Raw genomic sequence first — 22,353 nt, forward strand, 5'->3', positions numbered from 1 at the left:
CCGGATTTGTCAAAGTTTTCCAGTTAGGAATACTTCTCCCCTCACTAATCTAATAAACTTTGGTGGAAGCTGTAGTCTTTGTGTGGTGTTCCCTGTCGGCAGACTTTATAGAGTTGTTCATGTCGTAGCGGGCAAAAACATCTGCTAGTATGTGCGCTATAGAAATTCATTGGGACATATTTTTTTAATAGTCAGCTGCTAAGTCACCGAATGTTTTCCCTTTCTTAACATCAGTACATTGAACCAATACAATACCATCTCTGATGTAAGTTGTGAGTGATGGTACAAAGGAAGGTAGGGAAAGTGCACAAGAGACTTCAGATTCTAATTGCTTCACCAAATCCAACTTGCATGATTTTCTCATGATGCTGTCATCTTGAAAAAGGGAAATTAAAATGTGACAGCACATGTTCTATAGCAACATCATCTCTTCATTTTGCCAAAATCAGTGCACGTCTAAATAGAAGTTATGGATTTATGTGACCTGAATTTTTTCCCCTCCGATTTAAATTCAAGGTTTGTTTTTGTGGTCATGTTTTCAAATGTTTTTATTTTTGACCTTTATATTGGACTATAAAAACTCCTTGACTTATCTAAAGAAAGAGCACTAGTGATAAAATGTTTAGACATGTTCAAGCCTTCACAGCAACACAAAACAAAACAAATTGTTTACATAAGTTGGAAAGTAGTTGACTTATATAATTTAAAACATAAAAGACAAAACATATCAATCTGAGAGTACTTGCAACTCGGAAACGTAAATTTTAAAATTGATAAAAAACTAAAGGGAGATTATGTCAAAAGATAAACAATTCAACAAAGTTTTATGCAAATTGATTACATCGTTTTTGAGTTAATGTCCGACATATTGACGACGGACGGACAGACTAACAATGGTATAGATTAATACGTCCCTTAAACGGGCGTATAAAAATAATATGTCTTTAACATGTGGGTATTGTCAATAGTATATCACTTATGTAAATCGTTAAGTGGCTGAATATGCCAATCATAATATTTGATAAATTTTAGGCCCCTAAATATTGCTTTTATAAAAATAAATATTTACCAAAGAGTCTCAAACTGAACCAAATATGTGTCTTCAGCATTATAATAGTATTTCAATATTCTTGTTTACAAGCCCACATTTTATGTCGATACAGCATTAGTTTTAACTTTGTTGTAATGATGGTTACAATATATAAGGTCGTTTCTGGCCTTGACAAATGTAGCAGTAAATGCATTCCCGTCATATTACAATGTATTAAGTATTTTTATTTCATCTTTCTTTTAACTTCCCAATGGATATCATTTTGAAAGAAAAGATAAAAATAAAAGGAAAAACATAAAATCCAGCCAACAAATATCGATCTGACGTTTTTGAAAGCTAAAACTATATTAATACATCAGCATGTCTCAATCATTTTTTAAAACATTTGAACTTAAAGATGAAATTATTTTACTTTCAAGAGTAAGATTACATCATTTTGTTATCATGAGTTAATTTATGTATTAATTTGATATTTTGTTCTCCTTTTATAGTCTAGACACCATGTAAAGCCCGTATTGAACAACAGTAACATGGACATGTCATAAAGGTGAAAAACGAGGAAAAGCATCTTTGGCAGTTTGCAGGGTTGATGATTTGAATTTGTATTCAAGTCAGCTTTAAAGGTATGCACAATGAAGTCAAAATACTTATATGAGTGAACCGTTGGAAACTTCTGTCTTTCATTTCGGCGTTCTAAATATCGTCGTATCATAAATTTCACCAGAAGAAACTAATGTGACAATATTTTGCCAAATACTTAGAGCTTTGCCTCTTGTGGTGGAAAAGGAGACATTTTAGCTTTTTCCATTGGACCCCAAAAATCACACAAATTAATTTAATGCATGTTGCCAATAATGCTACATCGTTACTTTACATAATATTTTCATAATTATATTCAATGTGACATATTGTGTGTAGAGATCAATCAAAAGAAAATAAACAGTTTTGTTTAACAGGTAAAAATATATAAACATAAATTAAAATCTTAAAGTACAAACTTGTAAGCCCATGGGTTAACGAACGTTTACAATAGAGAAAACTTGCGAAACGTTTGAAAAAATTAACAGTACATACAGTTTTGGCTGATACATGAAAATCGTTGGATGTAAATTTCATTTGTAATATACAACAGGTAGTTTAGAAGAAAAGATTCCGAATGCACGTTTTTTCATCACGATAGATCAACATAAATTAGTTGGCCTTCACAACGAATCCTCATTTAAAGATTTTGTTATTTGTGATCAAAGAAAACATTGCCATACGTAAATAAAAGTTTCTAAGTACTTCATATTTATTCAAAATAAGATCAGAATTAGTAAACCAACATACCAAAGCGTGTAAGATTTAATATAAAAGCCGTATTATGAATATTGTTGGAACGTACTATGCCTAACTAATCTCGAAACGTTTTAATCACGTTTTAAAAAAAACAACGTTCTTTAATGTTAATAGCAGTGTGTGGTCCGAATCCTAACTTGAGATGAAAGTAAAAACAGTTAAAAATCAAATAGACCTGTGTTCAAATCGTTTTTAAATCTTAGCTATAGTTCATTGTTTGTTTTTTTGCAGTGTCAGTTACGTCTTCGAGATTCTGATAACATTCGGAATATTTCATCAAATGCGTAATGCTTGCAGATTATTCTGACATCAATTTAGTTTAGAATGACAATCATACAAAAACAAATGAATAGAAAAGCAATCCAACAAATCCAAAACCTCAGTTACATATAAATAAGAATGTTCTTTTAAAGGGAGTTAAGAATTGATATTCATAAATTAGTTTATTCCTGTGTTCATGATTTATATAGTATACATTTGTTTAAACACAATGCGTTCCATGATTACCTTCGCAGCGTATTAAAAAAGATTAGAGCCTGGTTTGATTGTAAAGACGAATCGCCTATATTGAAAATAGTTATGAAATTTGCAAGCGCACGGCTATATAGATACTTGCATTATTACAGACGTTTATCTAATATGATTTGTAAAGTAATGTCCACTTTCTAAATGTAGATTTTCAACTTTCTGTGAATCATCAAATCTTGATCTTGTCCCGATGCCTTGTTTAGATCAATATGTTTTTTTTTTAAATATGGACTATTTCATTTTTTACATGCAAATACGTATTTTGAATATTAATATTAATTTGTACATCAAACTCTGGATAAGGAAAATTTTCTTACTCGAGTTTGGAAATTAAACCAAAATATTTGTTCAACAGGTCACACTTCTCATTATCCTATCATACAATATCACTGAAATCCTCATAGATATTTTGTACAGGAGTAATATTATTTGAATCCTTATTAGACTTAATTAACATTTTTATTATTTTCAATAATTGTTGAATTTGGAGAATAACCCAATTAAAATTATCTAAATTAGTGTTTTAGTTGACAATTAAGGAACATAGCCAAACACTTTGTTATATTTCCCGTCGCTATATTACTCCCTCTTTTCTTTTGTTTAAGATATTATCGAATGCGAACTCATCTTAATTTAACATGCCATGATGAGTGCCACTAGCGAAACATGAAAAACCCCACCCTTCCGGAGTACTATAGTTCATCCCTAGTGTTTGTTTGGTTCTTGAAGTTCAATCTTTCATTGTCTGTTAAGTGTAATGTGGAATGTTGTTTGAACCTTGTCTTTTTTGTATTGCTATGAGGCTGTTTTTTTGTTGACTGATGGATTTTATTTGCCCTTTCTATTGTCTCTTCTTCTTTAAAAGACCATAGAGTAACATGAATATAACCATAACGATTTTATTAAAGTTTCCTTAACCAATGTCAACTGGTAAATTTTTATCGACATTCTGACAAATTTTATGTTCAAAACAAGATGTAACAGCTTCAACATCATACCACGCACTACGTGGATGGATATATGTATATATACCTGGTTCGTCATATCATCATATCATTACAGATGAGGTAGATATAACGACGAAATTTGAATTTCAACTTTAAAATTTTCAAACAGGTTTGTTAATCTATAAATTATATTTCTATTGTGAAGAAATTTGTCTTAAATGATGTCATCTTTGATCTCACAATTATATTAAATAAAGGGGAAGTTTTTGACGGCTACAAAAATCGAAAAAAAGAAATTTGATATAAATGTTAGATGTTAGATTTATAATTATAAATTTTGATATAGATTAGACTGATTTGATTAAGATAGAAGATTGCAATAAGGTATGGGCATTTGATATGATTTTTTTTTTATTTATATACAAAAATGTAAAGATTATTTACTACAAAGAATTGCGAGAGACTGATATTTGCTAAGTTAGTGATTAAAAATTTCACCAAAGTACATCCAATCCCCTATATGTGATCTTTAAAGTAATTTATAATATGAGACAAGAAAATCGAGAAGAAACATCTTACCTTACATAATCGCAATTTCTACAAAGACAAACCAAAATATTTGAAACATATCAGGGTTATTAACTATTATCATCAATTAAAACCAAAACATAAACAGGCGGTCTGTTAACAAGACACCAACTATCCACGACATTAGTTCATTGATGAATATACCAACTTCACAGGATATTGTACTGAGATGAAAATTATCAAAAGATGCCTAAATCTGTAGCATTGTATAAAGGTTTTATCAAATTTAGTTTTAGATTATTCTGAGATATCACCATTAGATTATGAGATTTTTGTAAAAAACACAGATTAAATGATGCCTCATGTCTAGGGGTATTAAGTAATAAGAGGCATGTTATAGATATTGTAAATTTTATGTCGATTTCAGAAGAGTGATTGTTTTGAAACATAAAGATGTATCGAGTGTTCATTGTCGGTGCATTTGTTGGTAAGTTGATAATGTGACTAATAAATGAAGTCGACAATAGTTTACCTAGGTTCAAATATTGTAAATCGATTAGGAAACGACAAATCAAGTAAATTTCAATCACTGAAGGCATCACACGAACCCTAAGAGGAACGAGACAGAATACGTCGATATTATAAGCGTCAAATGCTATGAAAAAAGTAAAATCAGAAAAATACCGATCTCCGAGGAAAATTAAAAACAGAATGTCCCTAATCAAATGGCAAAATCAAAAGCTCATTAAACGAATGGATAACAACTGTCATATTCCTGACTTCGTACAGGAATTTTTTTTAATACAGAATATGGTGGATTAAACCTGGTCTTATAGCAAGCTACCTCTTTCTTGTATGACAGTCGTTTAAAATTCCAATATATTGACAACGATGTGTGAACAAAACAAACAGACATTATAGGTAAACATGTCAAAATTGGGGTACAACAGTCAACATTGTAATATAATCCTCATCATTATAAAAACAAAAACAATTGCAACAAAGAAACACAACAAAGAAACACAAATAGACAAATCACATAGCAAAAACTGAAAGACAAGAATACAATGACGGGATATATAAGTACCGAGCCACGACAAATGGATATCACCAACACTAGAATAAACAGTTCAAGTGATATTCAAAAAGACAAATAAAGCAATACTATTAAACGCTATTTAGATGGTAAACAACGTCAGTATCCAGAATCTATACTTCAAGACTATCGTGTATTATTTGTGAAGTTGATACGGAATATTTATCATCAATGTTTTGGTATCTTCCGATGAACTTTTCTTTAGAAAAAGGACGAGACGTTCCTTGATAAATCCTTGGCTCATTAACTTTCTGCTCAGACACTGGTGAGGTTTTACAAAGTCTGAGTAGCAGCTGCAAGCTCTTGAATGCATCACACAAGTAAATGAACTTGAGTCTTGAACAGCCATTTTAGTCCTGACATCATGTGAAAGTCTGCACAATCAAATATTCAAGTATATTCAAGCGTTCTGCGATTTTTCAGACATACCTACTGCGATAAATTCAGTACTGGTCAGACCATTCGCTTTCAGCCAATTTCAAAAGAGAGGCGATAAATACCCTTCATTTTCAAAGGTAAAAAAATAACTGTCAACGCCCTGGCAAATAAAGAAAAAAACAAAAGAAAAGCAACCGTATACATTCCACAAAAATATATAGACTAATCAACACGTAGCCCAACAAAAATATATAGACTAATCAACACGTAGCCCAACAAAAATATATAGACTAATCAACACGTAGCCCAACAAAAATCTATAGACTAGTCAACACGTAGCCAAACAAAAACGTAAGTGCAATATCGGTGACAATTAATATTCGAACGAATACATTGTAATAATAGTAATGAAAATAATATATTATAATAATTATAATAATGATATTAATTCAAAACATTTTTATGTGTTTGTAGTGTTCTATATGGCTACAGTAAGTATTTAAATATTATTCCAATATATGATGAATATAATGCAATTTTTACAATGTGTTTTAACTAACATCGGTTTTCAAAGCAAAACAGCAAATGTTCTCGATAATTGAGTGAAGGCGATTGCTGTGCTATATAAGGAAATCACTCATTTTGGTGATTTTATAATCGTTATAAGGAAACTGATTTGACTTAAAGACTTGATGATGATAATTGTACAATAGCAATAAGCGAACTCTTTTTACTATGTAATTTGATGATGAGCATTGTACAATCGCTATAAGCTGTCTTTATTCGGTGATTTCATGATGACAATCGTATTATCGTTAAAGGAGAACTGTCCTAAATGATAATTTAAAGATAACAATTTTAGCGGTATTTTTAACATTGCCATATTAGCGGGAAGTTTGGCTTGCAATTAAAACAGTTCAATCCAACATTTTTTCTTAAAATGTCCTGTACCGAGTCAGGAATATGGCAGTTGGTATCCCATAGTCCGTTTATATGCATGTTGGCGTTTGTTTTGTAGCAGTTCAGTGTTTCTGTTGGTGCGTTTTGCTTCCTCTTATAGTTGATGTGTTTCCCTCAGTTTTGTTTTGTAAACCTGATTTGTTTCAGTTAAATCGATTAATCACTATTGAACAACGGTCTACTACTATTGCCTTTATTTGTCATCGCTATAAAGAAACAGTCTTGGAGATTTATTGATGACGACAGTAGCATTTCCTAAATTTTATGTATTCACCTGGCACTTTATAACAAATATATATCTTAATACTTTAGGTTTGTTCGGCTGATACAAGTGTAAAGATTATTAATGGTGACAATGCCAACATAGAAGATCATCCATGGATGGTCAATGTTCAGTTCAGACAAAATGAAAATGCTAATTTTACCACCTTTTGCGGAGGTGCAATTATTGACAAAAGTTGGGTTCTTACAGCGGCACATTGTAATGTGTTCAATACTGGAGGACCGTAAGCTATCTTATTTACAGTTACATTGTTAGGTTGATTTTCTAGGCACTTATATATATTTGGCAATGTTATAACTTTTCTTGCTAATTAATTAATAATGTACACTGTATCAGAAACTATACATATATATAATTAGCGTGGTAGACCATCGTACTTTAACCAGACAGCTAACAATGCAACTTTAAGCATCAAACTTTGCGGACCACACCATCCATTGTAAGCGACAACCATCACACTTTAGAGTATAATGTTATATATTACATATTATATCGTAAATGTGTTTTATAGCGAAGTTTCGCTTTTACTCTTTTCTATCCGGTATGGGTAACATGTGCTAACTGATCAATTCTTTAGTCCATAATATAACATGTGTAAGTATATATATATATATATATATATAGCTAATTTTTTTCCCTGTTTAGTATTAAATTTATATTAAGATCCATTTTGTTACATCTTGTGATCAATTTTATTTGGCAATCGCCAATGGCAGTCAGCAGGGTTAAAGAACATCAGTTGTTCGACCTGTTAGTCAAATGCGTTTTGTTTAAATATACTTTTTCAATTTTTTGGTCTTTTGAAAAATGTTGTTTGTGCTGTTTTTAGACCCTTCTACAACGAAATTTGTTTTACATGCACACGTATAAAAATTGCGGTTTTTATCCAACGCAATCATAGGTTTGAACGTAATTTTCAATTTAGACTCGTTTATATTTTTTCGTTTGGGCTTGTATCATATTTTCCCTCCGGTTTATATATATGATCCGTTCATTCTATATTGACTCTTAAAATTCAAGAGTCTATCTAAAAATGAGGGTACTTTTTCTAAAAATTAGGGTACTTTTTATATGGCCTTCCAAATACCGTTTCGATCCCTAACATCACTGAAGAGACATTTATTGTCGCAATCCGGATCTGGTGTACTAAAAAAATATTGACACCGTATGTTTGTGGCATAACATTGTGGCCACAAGTTAATTTTTTTTTCCTGTTTAGTATTAAATTTATATTAAGATCCATTTTGTTACATCTTGTGATCAATTTTATTTGGCAATCGCCATTGGCAGTCAGCAGGGTTAAAGAACATCAGTTGTTCGACCTGTTAGTCAAATGCGTTTTGTTTAAATATACTTTTTCACTTTTTTGGTCTTTTGGAAAATGTTGTTCGTGCTGTTTTTAGACCCTTCTACAACGAATTTTTTTTTTACATGCACACGTATAAAATTGCGGTTTTTATCCAACGCAATCATAGGTTTGAACGTAGTTTTCAATTTAGATTCGTTTATATATATATATATATATATATATATATATATATATATATATATTAGTTTATGTCGGTTTATATAATTAGAAAAACAATTTTGGTCATTTGTTTTGACAAGACACAGAATGTATCAGAACCTTCTCATGTCATAGCATTTACCGATTTGACCGAATTGAGACACATCATCGATGGTCTTGATAGGGTTTACAGATTATCTCCCTCATTTTAATGGTTGAACTATATATTTTGGGGAGTAGTGAAAACTAAGCTGTTAGTTGACGCCGAAAGTCACTATTTAAACCGGCCGTAGCTGATGATTTTTTTAAAAGACGAAAACTACAAATGTATATTTTTTCAAACAGAGGGTACTAAACGGGTTTAAATAGAAGGTATGGCGCGTTATACAAAAATATTCTAATTAATTAAAACCGCTATGTTTTCTTCCATAAGACACCTGATTGAATCATTTCCATTTGTTGGGCAGGAAATTTACAAGTCTTTAACCATAAGTTATAAAAATCAATGCTTTTGATAATGATGAAACACTGCTCAATTACCTAATATTAACACGACACTATGGATAAGAAAAAAGTCCTTCTACATTAAAGAACTTTGAAATAAGAAGATGCTTTATATTAATTATAGACAAAATAGTCTTAATGCTTTTGTCAGTCAATTCAAGAGGTCAATTGTACTATAAACTAATGAGATTCTCTCATCAGACTCGATTCTATATAACTCTTCATTTGGATCTTTTGTTCATTTTAGGGCTAAAAATATAAGAGTAGCAGCTGGAAGCTCTTTTTTGAGTCAGATGAAAGTAAAAATACCTGTGAAAAAGTATTACGAAGTATGCACTTTTCGTGAAATATATTATACCCAATTATATAAGAGAATTGAGGCAATATTGCATCATTTATAAAAATATAAGTTCATGTCGGTCAATTTGATTAGAAAAGATTTATTCTGTAGTTATTTGTTTGTTACTGCCTACCTTTTATACGACAAGAAAAACCTAAAAATATGCATTATCGACTTATATACCGTCAACAAATAGTATTTCCTTCGAAAATTTGCAGGATTTCTATCCTATTTTACCGACCATTCTTAAGTGGAATATTCGTTTCTGATGTGTTCTGGTTTTAATACACCCTACGGAACATTTGTAACGTGAAATAAAACTCACTAATTTATCTAGATTTTAGCTTTAGCAATCATTATCCAGTTGCAATAGAAATATTACGTTAAATGCATGAAGCAAGACACAAATGAATTGTAACGGTGTATGAAGCCACTTTGTAAGGAATTTATTTTTTTTTCCTGACATTTTCATCAAGAAGCAGATTATTTTGTTTATCAGTTTTTAAAGAGGTATTCAGAATTATTGTTTTCTTCACTTTTGAATGGCAATACACTTTTTAAAAATAGAATTTAGTCAATATTAAATATTATATCCCCTCCCCAAACCCAAACCTATCACAAAGTAGGTGACTGTTAATCTATAGAAATTGAAATATTTGGTAATTTGATCATTTGATAGAGTAAAAGGTACAGGTATATATAGATGTAATAAATTCAGAGCTAACACAAAATATGGCACGAAATCGTGATATATGTATATATTACACGAACAACGAATATCAATTACGATAGGTCATTGTATGATTTCAAATACGTATACAGTGCGACTCAATAAGATTTCTAAAATCCTACTCACGAATATGTTAAATCTGGCTTGTTCTAAAAGTGTTATGAAGAAGAGTTTTGCATTATCAAATTCATTTTAAATATTGTTCTTCGGTTGAAGCAATAAATTAACCAAAAAAAAATGACAGTATTTGTTTCGAAAGGTAAAATGTGCGTCCACGACGATTTTGTAATTCAACCAAAAAAACGGAAGAGAGGATTATTTATGCCTTTATCCACAGCACACGAAAACTTTCAAATGAATTAAATGCTTAAGTAAATCATAGTCTGCATTTTGATCAAGGAAAATAATGACCTTGCACAGGTCATAATGTTATGCCTTGAAGCAAATTTCATTGAAACTTGGTATCGTCCGGGTTGATTCTTCAAAAGAAAGACCTGTCATTCTGAAAGACAATAACCCCCACATAGGTATATAATTATATATATATATATATATATATATATATATATATATATATATATATATATATATATATATATATATATATATATATATATATATATATAAGCCTGTAAAAGACAATTCTTAATACAAACTATCCCTGTGAATAGTTATCAAAGGTACCAGGATTATAATTTCATACGACAGACGCGCGTTTCGTCTACATAAGACTCATCAGTGACGCTCAGATGAAAACAGTTAAAAAGCCAAACAAGTAAATTTTGAACAATAATGGTTCCCGGAAGACGAAAATCATCAATATACTGATTAGTTGAATTGTATTTAATTACTTTTAGCACGACAAATGGGATCTATACACATTGGAAAATGACCTTATGTTACTACAGCTTCAGAAACCGCTTAAATTCGGGTCTACAATCAATAAAATCGACATTGACACTGAAATAGGCAAAAATTATACAGGAGACCTGTGCACAATAACAGGATGGGGAGATACAGATGTCAACGTAGGTATGTCTTATCAAACATTAAAACTTATTTCTATGTCATGGCCTTCTGCATTGCTAAGATATTGTTCTTCAAAATTCAACTTTAAGATAGTTGCAGTAATTAATCATTTGTAGCTGGTTTGGTAATTGTAACTCATTTATAGAAATTCATTGTTTTAATCTGTACGCAGGCCTAAACAATAGGACAAATTGATCTACATTTATCTCGCAATTAGTAAACATTAAATTCTACAATACAATTGATCGAGAGCACTTTGCTATATTCTAAAAACTGTAAATGAAATAACCTCGCAACAAATAACAATTAAAAGTAATTAAGGTGGTACCCAACACCTTAGCTAAAATCAATTTGGCTCGTTTAATTTTCTTAAAATTTGAACCAAGTATTTACTTTGACAAAAATATAAAAAATTCAAAAAATTTGAACCAACCGTTTAATCAGAAAAATTACGCTGGTTATATAGTAGTTTGACAAGACCTTATTTTGATCATTGAGAAGCTTGATATTCCATTCACAACACAACGTAACTAAAACGTTTTGCTGATTTTACAGAGTTATCTCCCTGTAGTGTTAGGTACCACCTTAAAAATAAAGCGTTTTTAATTATTATGTACAGTAAGTTAAATTGTCGTTTTGAAATGTATTTATGAATACTTACTCAGCATTGGATCGGAGTATTTGCATGAAAGTTTAAAAAGACAATTCTTGTTTTCACTTATGCACTGCTGAATTTGTTTTCTGAATTAAAAAAGATTAAATGAATGCAAAAAATAATGCAATTCCATGTTGACCCCTCCCAATGCTAATCTTAACAACTGTAAATGGACATTTCGTTGTTAAGGTTTTTGCCATTCGTCGCTCAAATTGTAGTTTATGCCATACTATGTAATGCAAAATGACTTCTGCCCAATTCTAAGGGAAGTTAAAAAGAACGACACAAACCAGATTAGTCTATACATGACAAAACTCTGCTTATACTTAATTTGAATAGATTCCAAAAAGGCTGTTTGGATTTGTAAAGAACCTCTGACAGGCAACCAATAAAAGAAGATGTGGTATGACTGCCAATGTGACAACAATCCACCGCTGTGAGGATGGCGTAAATGTCAACAAATTGGTCATCTTTCAAACTTAAATAATGAGAAAACAACAATACCTTATAGTCAGCTATAAAAGGCCCAAAAGGAAAAATGTGACACAATTCAAACAAAAAAAAACAAAACCTAACGGTATAATTCTTTAACAAGTAAAAACAAATCCGACAGAGATAAACCAACGACAACCACTGAATTACAGGCTTTTCACTTGGAACAGACACATGAAGATGTGGCAAAATTTAACATGGGTCTTACAGAACAATCTCTAAATCATTCGTTCAAAAATTAGTAAGTGTGTCTAGGTTATTAATAATTTTGACTATTAAACCTTATCTGGTTACAGGAGGCAAATTTCCTGATCGTTTACAAGTACTGTCTATGTCTGCTGTCTCAAATGAATACTGTGGAATTAAACACCGTATTTCAAAGACATATTGGAACAACATACTGTGTCTGCAAGATAAGGATAAGGATTCTTGTGAGGTAACTACATTTCATTTGGCTCATACCTTACAATCATTGTGACAAACGCACATTTGCATCTAATATTGGTTTAATAAATTTCAGGCGAAGATAATATTTTGATTAATAATATTCTCCACTCATTGATATTTGTCAAGAGTGATTCGACATTTAAAGACAGTCAGAGTTCTAAATTTTTGACATTGTCCCAAAGTACGCATTGCTTTAAACAATAATACATATAAATTTGTAAATTTAACACTGGAGTTTTTAAAACAGTATACAAAAGTGGAACATAGAAATACTACTATATTAGTTTCTAGTAAATTGAACAACTCTGACAGACTTTAGATATTGTAAATAATATGCTTATCTAGATTATATGTAGTTTATTTAACTAAATCTGTTTTCGAGATTTGAATTCACAAAACAATGGACATTTTGTATAGTTGGGATTCTTGTGTGATCTTTTCGTCTTTGCCATAACCACACATAATAGAAAAAAAACCCATTTATTTGAGAATTGGAATAAATGACAGAAAGGAAATATTTTGTAAAATGATAAGTATATGTATGAAATCATCTTACAAAATATGTACATAGCATGAATTATACAGATATTCATTGTAGGGTTTACTTATGTAGATTTCTATCTGAGATTAAAATTTCTTCTGAGTTATCTCCCTTTGACCAGATAGTGAATATCCTATACAACAACAGTGAATGTCTCACAGTGCAGATTTATTTTTTGATTTTAATGTTTGACTCTCTCGTTCTTGAATTTAATGCTTTCATATATATGCATTTCTTGTACATTACAAACCTGTTTTAAGGTGTTACAGATATTGAAAATGATACAGATTTTACAAATACCCTGGTGCATTCGTGTATTTTCACTAATCATTAGAGTAATAGATATTGATACAGCTAAACACATGTAAAAAGGGTGAAATACTTAAAATAGTTTATGATAATTGTCAAGGTCTTTATACAAACGAGAAACGGAGAGATGTTTTGTCAAATTGAATTATTTGAAGTCAAAGAATTTTAATATCTACTGTCTTCAGGACACATATTTTACAGAACGAGACGAATTAAACATTAAAATTCAGTGGAAGAGAGAATGCATTTTGAATTCATTTACATCCAATCCGCCAGGTGTGTCCATCTTTTTTTAATGAAAAATTTTATCTTTATATACACAAAGTTATGGAAGATGATGGCGGTAACCTTCTTCGATAGTATATTAAAATTGAGGAACAAAAGAATTACCTTAGTTAATATTTTCGGACAAAATGTAGACACTGCTTGCTCTTATCAAAAGGTGGCAGACATAATGGATGAATTTGATATCCAGTCTTGTATTCTTTGTGTTGATTTGAACCTAATTCAAAGTTTCAATCTTGACACTCATAATTATGTAAATATAAAAAACCCAAAGTCTAGAGAAAAAATACAGATATTTGATTCCATATCTTGGTCTTTTCTTTTTTATACATTAAGATATATTAATTTTGGCGATTCAGTTTTATCCTTGGTTTATACTTTCTATAATACTATAACAGTTGAAGTGACACAACACAATTTTTTGTCAGAATTCTTCCCTGTAGAGAGAGGCTGTTGAAAAGGGGATACTTTGTGCCCTTATATTTATATTTTCTTGCAATGTGGAGAAATATTAGGCATTTTAGTAAGAAATAGTAAGGAGATAAAGGGCATTACTATAGGTAATACAAAATTTGTACTTTCTCAATATGCAGACGATACATCATTGATATTAGATGGCTCGTCAGAATCACTTGATGTATCTCTTCGTGTTCTTCAATTTTACGCTGAAATCTCGAAACTATATATTAATATAGAAAAAAAAATATTTGGATAGGTAGCATAAATCATAGCCAAGATCAAATGTTTGTTAAGTGTGGGTTGAAATGGGGCACAAGTACATTTAACCTCCTTGGGATTACCTTTTCAGTTGACCTAAATAGAAAAATTATTTTGAATTATAGGCCAGTGTTAAACAATATAGACAACACTTTGAAAAAATGGTCATAACAATATCTCTTCCCCTTTGGAAAGATTACCATTAAAAACTTTGGTCATATCTAAATTAAATCATCTGTTTCTATTTATCCCTAGTCCAGATGAAAATATGTTACGTAATTGAACAAATAAAATGATGCTTTTATCTGGGATATAAAATCAGATAAGGTCAAGCGAGATATTTTTTGTCAAGATTATTATATAAGTGGTTTCAACAGATTAGGCCCTATGGTTGATCAAATTAATTTTATTAAAATAAGTCTCATTGGTCCTATGAGAGTCATCAAACTTTTGGCAAGAGGTTTTTGAATGATGCTTGGAAAACCCTTAATCAAATTAGAAAAACCAAGACGCATTGATGAAGTTCTGTCTTATCATTTATGGGAGGGAAAAAAACATTAAGATTGGTGGTTTAAGTATCTACTATAAAAACTGGACTGAAGCTGGAACTTGGACAGTGCATGACTTGTAAGATAATCAGGGCAAAATTATGTCATTTCAAAATTTCCTAAAATTATATCAATTTAGGCCATTTTTTTTTACATTATTTTGGTATAGAACATTCGCTTAAACAGTGGTTAAATTCGATCAATGTTGATGTAAAGGAGAAAAAAATTCAAATTATGCTACCTTTCAATATAATTATTTTCTTTGAATCAAAGAAAGGGTCAAAGGACATGTACAAAATATCGAATGAGAAATATATTACTTTTGCTGCAAAAGATAAATGGTAAAACCATCTAAATATGACTGGTGATAACTAGAAAAAAATAAACACTTCATGTACGAAATAAACAAGAAGCACTAAGCTTTGCTGGTTCCAATATAGAAGTATTCCTTGGATTCTGAGAACTAATACACTACTTTGCAAGATGAAAATAAATAGAAGAAACATATGTAAATTTGGCAAAGACGAATCAGAGACCATAGAACATCTATTTTTGAGCTTTCATTTTAAAAACCTCTCTGGTGAAGATTATAACAAATACTGGAGCCCCGGGTCCCTTTTATATATTAATTAATAAATGTAGAATTTTGGTTTAATTAATTTTGATTTAAACACCACAAAAAGATATTCCAAGAACGAAATAAGATTCCATTACAATTAGATGATTATTTATGTTTAACCTAATGTTGCACCATTATATATTCGATTGTTGTTTTGATTTAAAACATCTTTGCTGTGAAAATACCATTCTGTATACCTTTGTTTATACATTCTGAGTTAGTTTATGTTTTACAATTAAGAAAACTCATTATAAAAAAATACCATTCTCCGGTTATATTCGCATTTAAAGCATGTGCAAATGATGCCAAAACTATCAAACGTTTTGTCGTAGAAGCCTGAATATTTATCACATATGTTTATCTCAAAAACCTCAAAGTTATCATAGCATTCCAACACTTCTCGTCTCTTGTTTCCGTACATAAATTGATGTTATTTTAAAGTGATATATTAAAACTTATAAGTTGAAACAAATGACAACGCTATGACAAGAAACGTAACACAATGACAACTCCATTGCATCATCCGTAATAGACAAAAGACAAACAACAGTTGCATAATGCTTCGTTATCTGGAATGATTATCTAAATGGAAATACACGAAATAAGCAAGGCAAAATTATTGATCAATTGACAGTGTTTTTTTTACCATCCATGCAATAAAAAAAATCACATTTCCTATAGCAAAACTGGAGGTTTAATCAGGCACATTTTATGACCCATTTGACGTTTACAGGTTGCACTTTGTAAATACAGCTGTTTCTAAAACCAAGCCTCTTTTGGGGAGATCTTGAATATGCATAGAAAATTCGTTGTTCACAAATATAGTCCCTAGTGTTGACAGTGGGTTACTTGCCATTAATTTTATACCCTTCCAAATTTATTTCTCCATGTTTAATGCCTCAAATTGCAAGAAGGGGGGTGAAATTACACTTAAAAAAAAATTGGGTTCAGAATTTTAAAAGTGATTTGGTCCAGCTGAAAAAGGTTGAAAATTAGCACTTAGGAAGCTGTCAAAAGATTTCAAGACGCCCTAAACATAAAATTGTCCATATTTTGAGTTACAGCCAATGAAGTTTTCTATAATTTTGATATAATTTGTCCCAAAAGTAGTATAACACACTGTAAAAATTTCATAGAGAAATCTTCTAAAAGAAATGCACTACGAAATAATTGTGGTCTCTGACCAGTTCAGAAAATTAGTGTCAGTTTAAACTCTGAGAAGTTCAGGGCATATACACGTTGAAAATATGCCGCACAGCCCTATATTTTGACCTTTGTAAAAAAGTGTAGTGCATATGAACTTTCAATTCTAGGTTAAAAAAATTTTTAAAACTTCATAGTAAAAGTGGTACAGTTTTAGCCGTAAAAAGGAGTTTCTATGGGAAATTGCATTGCCAATATTTACAGAAATGCAACTATATAGGGTGAAAAAAGAGAACATGCAGAATATAACCAAATTTGCCTTTTCTCACAGATTTTAAAGAAATTTACTCAATTATAAAGTTTTATAAGAATTTCCTGAAGATTGATAGAATCTTGGTCCTTAGATATGATGACTCAGCATTAATTTACTGTTGACAGTATGCATAGTTTACTTAAACATGTTAAAGTCCTCAATACTAAATTAATTCATAATATTTGCATATATGTAAGTTAAATTGTTAAGAAGTGCTTATATTTACTCTTCACAGTCATAGAAACTATTAGATCTTTCCTGAATATTATTTACGGGGTGTTTGTGTCCTGTCGGTAGCCTAAAAGTAAGCCGCAACACCTAAATCTGCATTTTTGTCACCACGGCCTAAAAAATACAAGCTAGAAATACAAAAATATCTCAACAAAACTTACAATAGTGTGTTCTATCCTAAATGTGTACTAAATATTCCAAATTGTTAGAAACAGCAGAATAATTCAGATAATTAGAGGCCCCAGGGGTCACAAATATAGAAAATTGCCTACCCCCGGGGTCTTAAAACATATAACTTAACTTGTAACTGCTATGGTTTTATGATTTTAAAGTTCTTGATATAGACAACCATAACTATGCTTTGAAGTTATGTAAAAATCAAATGTTAGGAGCCATCTCTATAACATTTTAAGTGAATTTATGTCTCCGACTGGTATATGCATACATACAACTATTGCAAATATGGCTTTGTTTGAACACTTCTATTAAATATAGTATCTAAATTGTATCAGATATATGGTTACAAATGATACTGTTGCGACAAGAATTCTAAATTGACCATTTGAGACAGAAAATATGAACTTTAGTTGACAAATAGGCATACAGTAAGATGTGGACTGGCGACAGAGGCAGGATTGGATACTTTATGTTATCTTGAATGTTGTAATGATTGACTGCTAAACATTTATAGTATGCTGATATGCTTTCAATATGTAACCAAAATGGTTTTAAACAGGTTATAGGCATTTTATATCAGAAAATGTGCAAATAGGGTAAGCTGGCAATAATAAAAGTCTTATTTTTCAAATTCTTTTAAAAATTAAAACAGGGGAGGGGGTATCAAATGTACAGTAAAGAAAAACTAAGAGTATATGCAGTGATTTCTTTATGGTTTTACTTCTGATAAATGAGTATTAATGTGAGAAAAACTGATTGTAGAGAGTTTTCTATTTGAATAAATGTTTGTTGGCATGACACGGGTTATGTTCTTCTCATATATGTTATGATGGTATGATACTAAACCCCTAACGGGAAGGATTGTGCCTGATGTTCATATGATGAAATCATAATCTTTCAGTATATTTAATTGAAGTCTGGAGCTGGCATGTCAGTTAACTGCTAGTAGTCTCTTGTTATTTATGTATTATTGTCATTTTGTTTATTTTCTTTGGTTACATCTTCTGACATCAGACTCTGACTTCTCTTGAACTGAATTTTAATGTGCGTATTGTTATGCGTTTACTTTTCTACATTGGCTAGATGTATAGGGGGAGGGTTGAGATCTCACAAACATGTTTAACCCCGCCACATTTTTGCGTCTGTCCCAAGTCAGGAGCCTCTGGCCTTTGTTAGTCTTGTATTATTTTAATTTTAGTTTCTTGTGTACAATTTGGAAATTAGTATGGTGTTCATTATCACTGAACTAGTATATATTTGTTTAGGGGCCAGTTGAAGGACGCCTCCGGGTGCGGGAATTCCTCGCTACATTGAAGACCTGTTGGTGACCTTCTGCTGTTGTTTTTTTCTATGGTCGGGTTGTTGTCTCTTAGGCACATTCCCCATTTCCATTCTCAATTTTATTGTATAGGTTGCACTTTGTAAATACAGCTGTTTCTCAAACTACGCCTCTTTTGGGGAGATCTTGAATATGTAAAGAAAATTAATTTTGTTTACATACTGGTTCCCAGTTCTCCTGACCGTATTCAATCTCACAAAGACATAACTTGGTAATGTAGCAAGTAAATATACATGTGCATATTGTTTATATTGAAATGTATGGTAAACCATCATTCGAGGTAGGGGTAGTTCAGAAAATTAGTGTTAGTTTAAACTCTGAGAAGTTCAGGGCATATAAACATTAAAAATATGCCGCACAACCCTATATTTTGACCTTTGTAAACAATTGAAGTGTACATGAACTTTCAATTTTAGAATAAGATTTTTTTCAAACTTCATAGTAAAAGTGGTACAGTTTTAGCTGTAAAATGAGTTCCTATGGGAAATTGCATTGTAAATATCTACAGAAATGCAAGTTACAGGGGAAATCACAATAAGCAAACCGAGTTGTCTAATATACCTCTATGAAACAGTTACTACTAACAATAAAACAAAATTCAGTAGTACATCAATATCAAATTAGAAAAAAGTAGAAAATATGCCCTGTGTCACACTTTAGAATTTCAAAGTTTAGAAGAAAACGAGTGAGTGAGCCTTTTAAGATCTTTTATCCAAAATCCACTAAATTTCGTTAACAAATATGACAAAGACAACGACTAATAAATTTCCTACCATTTACTTTAAAAATGGATTAACATGAATAAACAGTGTTGTGCTTATAACAAATGTATAATATCTGTGCCAAATCTTTTACGCAGAGTTTACTGACAGTCATCGACAAAAGTAAGACTGATGAAATGAGCATTAATTTAAGATTGTGGCTATTATTTCAAGTTACTTTTATTCTTTCAGAATGATAGTGGTGGACCCTTGGTTTGCAGTAAAAAACTTGTAGGAGTACTTTCATATGGTATATCAGGCCCTTGCGATGGCTCTTTTCCAAGTGTGCATACAAGAATTTCTGCTTACTTAGACTGGATTAAAGACAAAATGAATACGAAAAATAAACAAAAGCAGAAAAAGAAGAAAGATAAGAAAAAGAAGTCCAATACGAATGGAAAGGGAAAGAAAAAGAAAAAAAATAACAGAAATTAAAATTGTAACTACAATAAAGTGAAATAAAGAACGTACGTAATTAATTAGGTTGCTGTTAACTTGTTTATCGGAGATTTTTGAATTTCTTTCAAAAGAAAAATTTATTAATGAGGTGAAAAACTAAAAAGCACTTAAAAAATAGAAACTACCAGACTACCAGACTACATTGCGAAGGATGTACGATTAAGTTTTGAACATGTATATTATAAGTACCTTCAATATTTTCATATATGGATAAACATTTACTTTCTAAACAGATGATATGTTATAAGTAAAAGTTAGTAAACATTTTGTGTGCTTTTTTTATCAGCGACTGCGTAGAAGGTCAGTAGGAGGAAATCAAGGTCATAAAGCAACTGGTTGTTTGATCTCTTTTAAAATGTAAGGACAGGTATGATACACATACCCAAGTAATTATTCTTTTATATAAACTATGTCTTCTATCAAAATATTAGTTTTTGTTCATAGTAATGATCTCGAAATCACAATGTATTTAAAATGTCCAAAATGTTTGTTTACACCTAAAACCTAGATTATAAATTTATATTTGTGAATACTTATGGTCAAGATGGAACTCGTAAGGTAATTCAATATTTCTATTTCATCAATTATCTTTATGTGTGATAAACATGCACCTAAATAATTCTCTTTGATATACGGAATCAATGCGTTATCTAATTCTGTTGCCAACATTACCATTACAAACTTTATTGTATAAGCAACGTTATTTAGTATTTAAAGAAAGATAAATTATTATTTGGGGACTCTTTGGATATGCCAACAAGAGCACATGAGCTGCGATAAGATTTTCCAACGCAAGCAGATGTATTTTCTTTTGGTTTCGAATTACTAATTCGTAATACTGTTTCATTTCCTATTTTGACTCTACATACGAAAAGAATTAAGACTTTACCAATTCGTTTATTTTTTCTTGGATTGGACTGCGGACTTGGATGTGAATGAACTTGTGATCTAGACTCTAATGCATTAACTTTAACCCAATATATCATATTTTGGTACCGAATCATCTAACCTGATGTTACAATTGTTTTATCATGTAGTATAATTACAGCCGATTACAGAAACAAAAGCTAGTTTCCCCAGCATCTACATCCTCACAGACGGAATCCCACTTAAAGCCGTTATCAAATTGTTTCTTCATATTAGAATTAAAGGGGCTAAACAAATGAAATCTACTTATATGAAACTGAAACAAAAAAGCAAAAGCAAAAAATAATAGAAAAAGTTCTAGAAAACATATCCGGGACGTCAAATTAAAGAAAACCAATATCAACATCGTATAGTTAGCTCCAAATTTAGGTTAAGCAAAAATTAAAAAATATTTTAATATACAAGGTCAGTAGGAGTGAAAACGAGGCCATCAATCTAATGGTTAATTGATGTCTTTCAAATCTTAAGGGGACAATTATGATATGCAAACTCAATGAGATTGCATCTTGATATAAATATGCTGTGTTTCGTCTAGATTTGATTTGCCTAGTCAGATTTTTGTTTTCATATTAAAATTATTGTTCTAGTTGTCTGAAACTGGTAGTATATTATCAACAACGATATAGGTCAAGGTTCGAACTTATTCTTGTAAGGCAAACACTATCTACCCTTAGGATATCAAAGGGTTGATAAAGAGTTGGTCGTTCTTGCTCGCAATTTTGTAAAAAATGAAATAACAAAAATACAAAAATCAGAGGTTAATTTATAATGTCAAATAAGTACACATCTTTTTACTTATAAACATATGGAGTATGAAGTATAATTGCCAACGAAACATCTATCCACCAAAGTTCAAATGAAATGGATGTTGAATGTTAAAAGGTGGCCGTTATCATTATAAATATTTTCCTTCTTTTTTGGCATGTGTCTATTGTGTAGAAAAACAGAGAGGGCATAGACGCTTGTCTTACGATAAAGGTCAAGTTTCGAACTTATTTCTCCAAAAGTAAACATTCATACTTGTTGCCTCTTTCCAACGTCCGATCTTATTCAAGTAACTATGTTTTCCAACGTTTGTTTTCGGTTGACCGACTTTAGTTAGATTTCGTCCTGAATATGCATGAAATATTTGCAACTATTTGAATCAACTAGATTTCCTCTTTTCAGATAT

The 22,353-nt window shown here is 30.9% G+C and overlaps 1 protein-coding gene across 2 annotated transcripts; it reads left to right on the forward strand.

Moving 5' to 3' along the window:
- The first annotated feature begins 1,454 nt into the window (after positions 1-1,454).
- LOC143082670 (chymotrypsinogen A-like) lies at positions 1,455-20,458 on the forward strand. 2 transcript variants are annotated; one of them, XM_076258477.1, is made up of 8 exons: positions 1,455-1,674; positions 4,820-4,879; positions 6,341-6,357; positions 7,139-7,332; positions 9,368-9,449; positions 11,048-11,222; positions 12,663-12,802; positions 19,989-20,458. In XM_076258477.1, exons 2-8 carry the CDS (start codon positions 4,846-4,848, stop codon positions 20,229-20,231), a joined length of 885 nt encoding a protein of 294 aa, XP_076114592.1. In that variant the 5' UTR covers positions 1,455-1,674; positions 4,820-4,845; the 3' UTR covers positions 20,232-20,458. The 2 variants fall into 2 exon arrangements, with proteins under 2 accessions (XP_076114592.1, XP_076114591.1); XM_076258476.1 differs by lacking the exon at positions 1,455-1,674 and adding an exon at positions 3,856-4,033.
- The last annotated feature ends 1,895 nt before the right edge of the window (positions 20,459-22,353 follow it).

The sequence above is a fragment of the Mytilus galloprovincialis genome, chromosome 7 (genome assembly GCF_965363235.1).
Source record: "Mytilus galloprovincialis chromosome 7, xbMytGall1.hap1.1, whole genome shotgun sequence".
In the NCBI taxonomy this organism is placed as follows: Eukaryota; Metazoa; Mollusca; class Bivalvia; order Mytilida; family Mytilidae; genus Mytilus; species Mytilus galloprovincialis.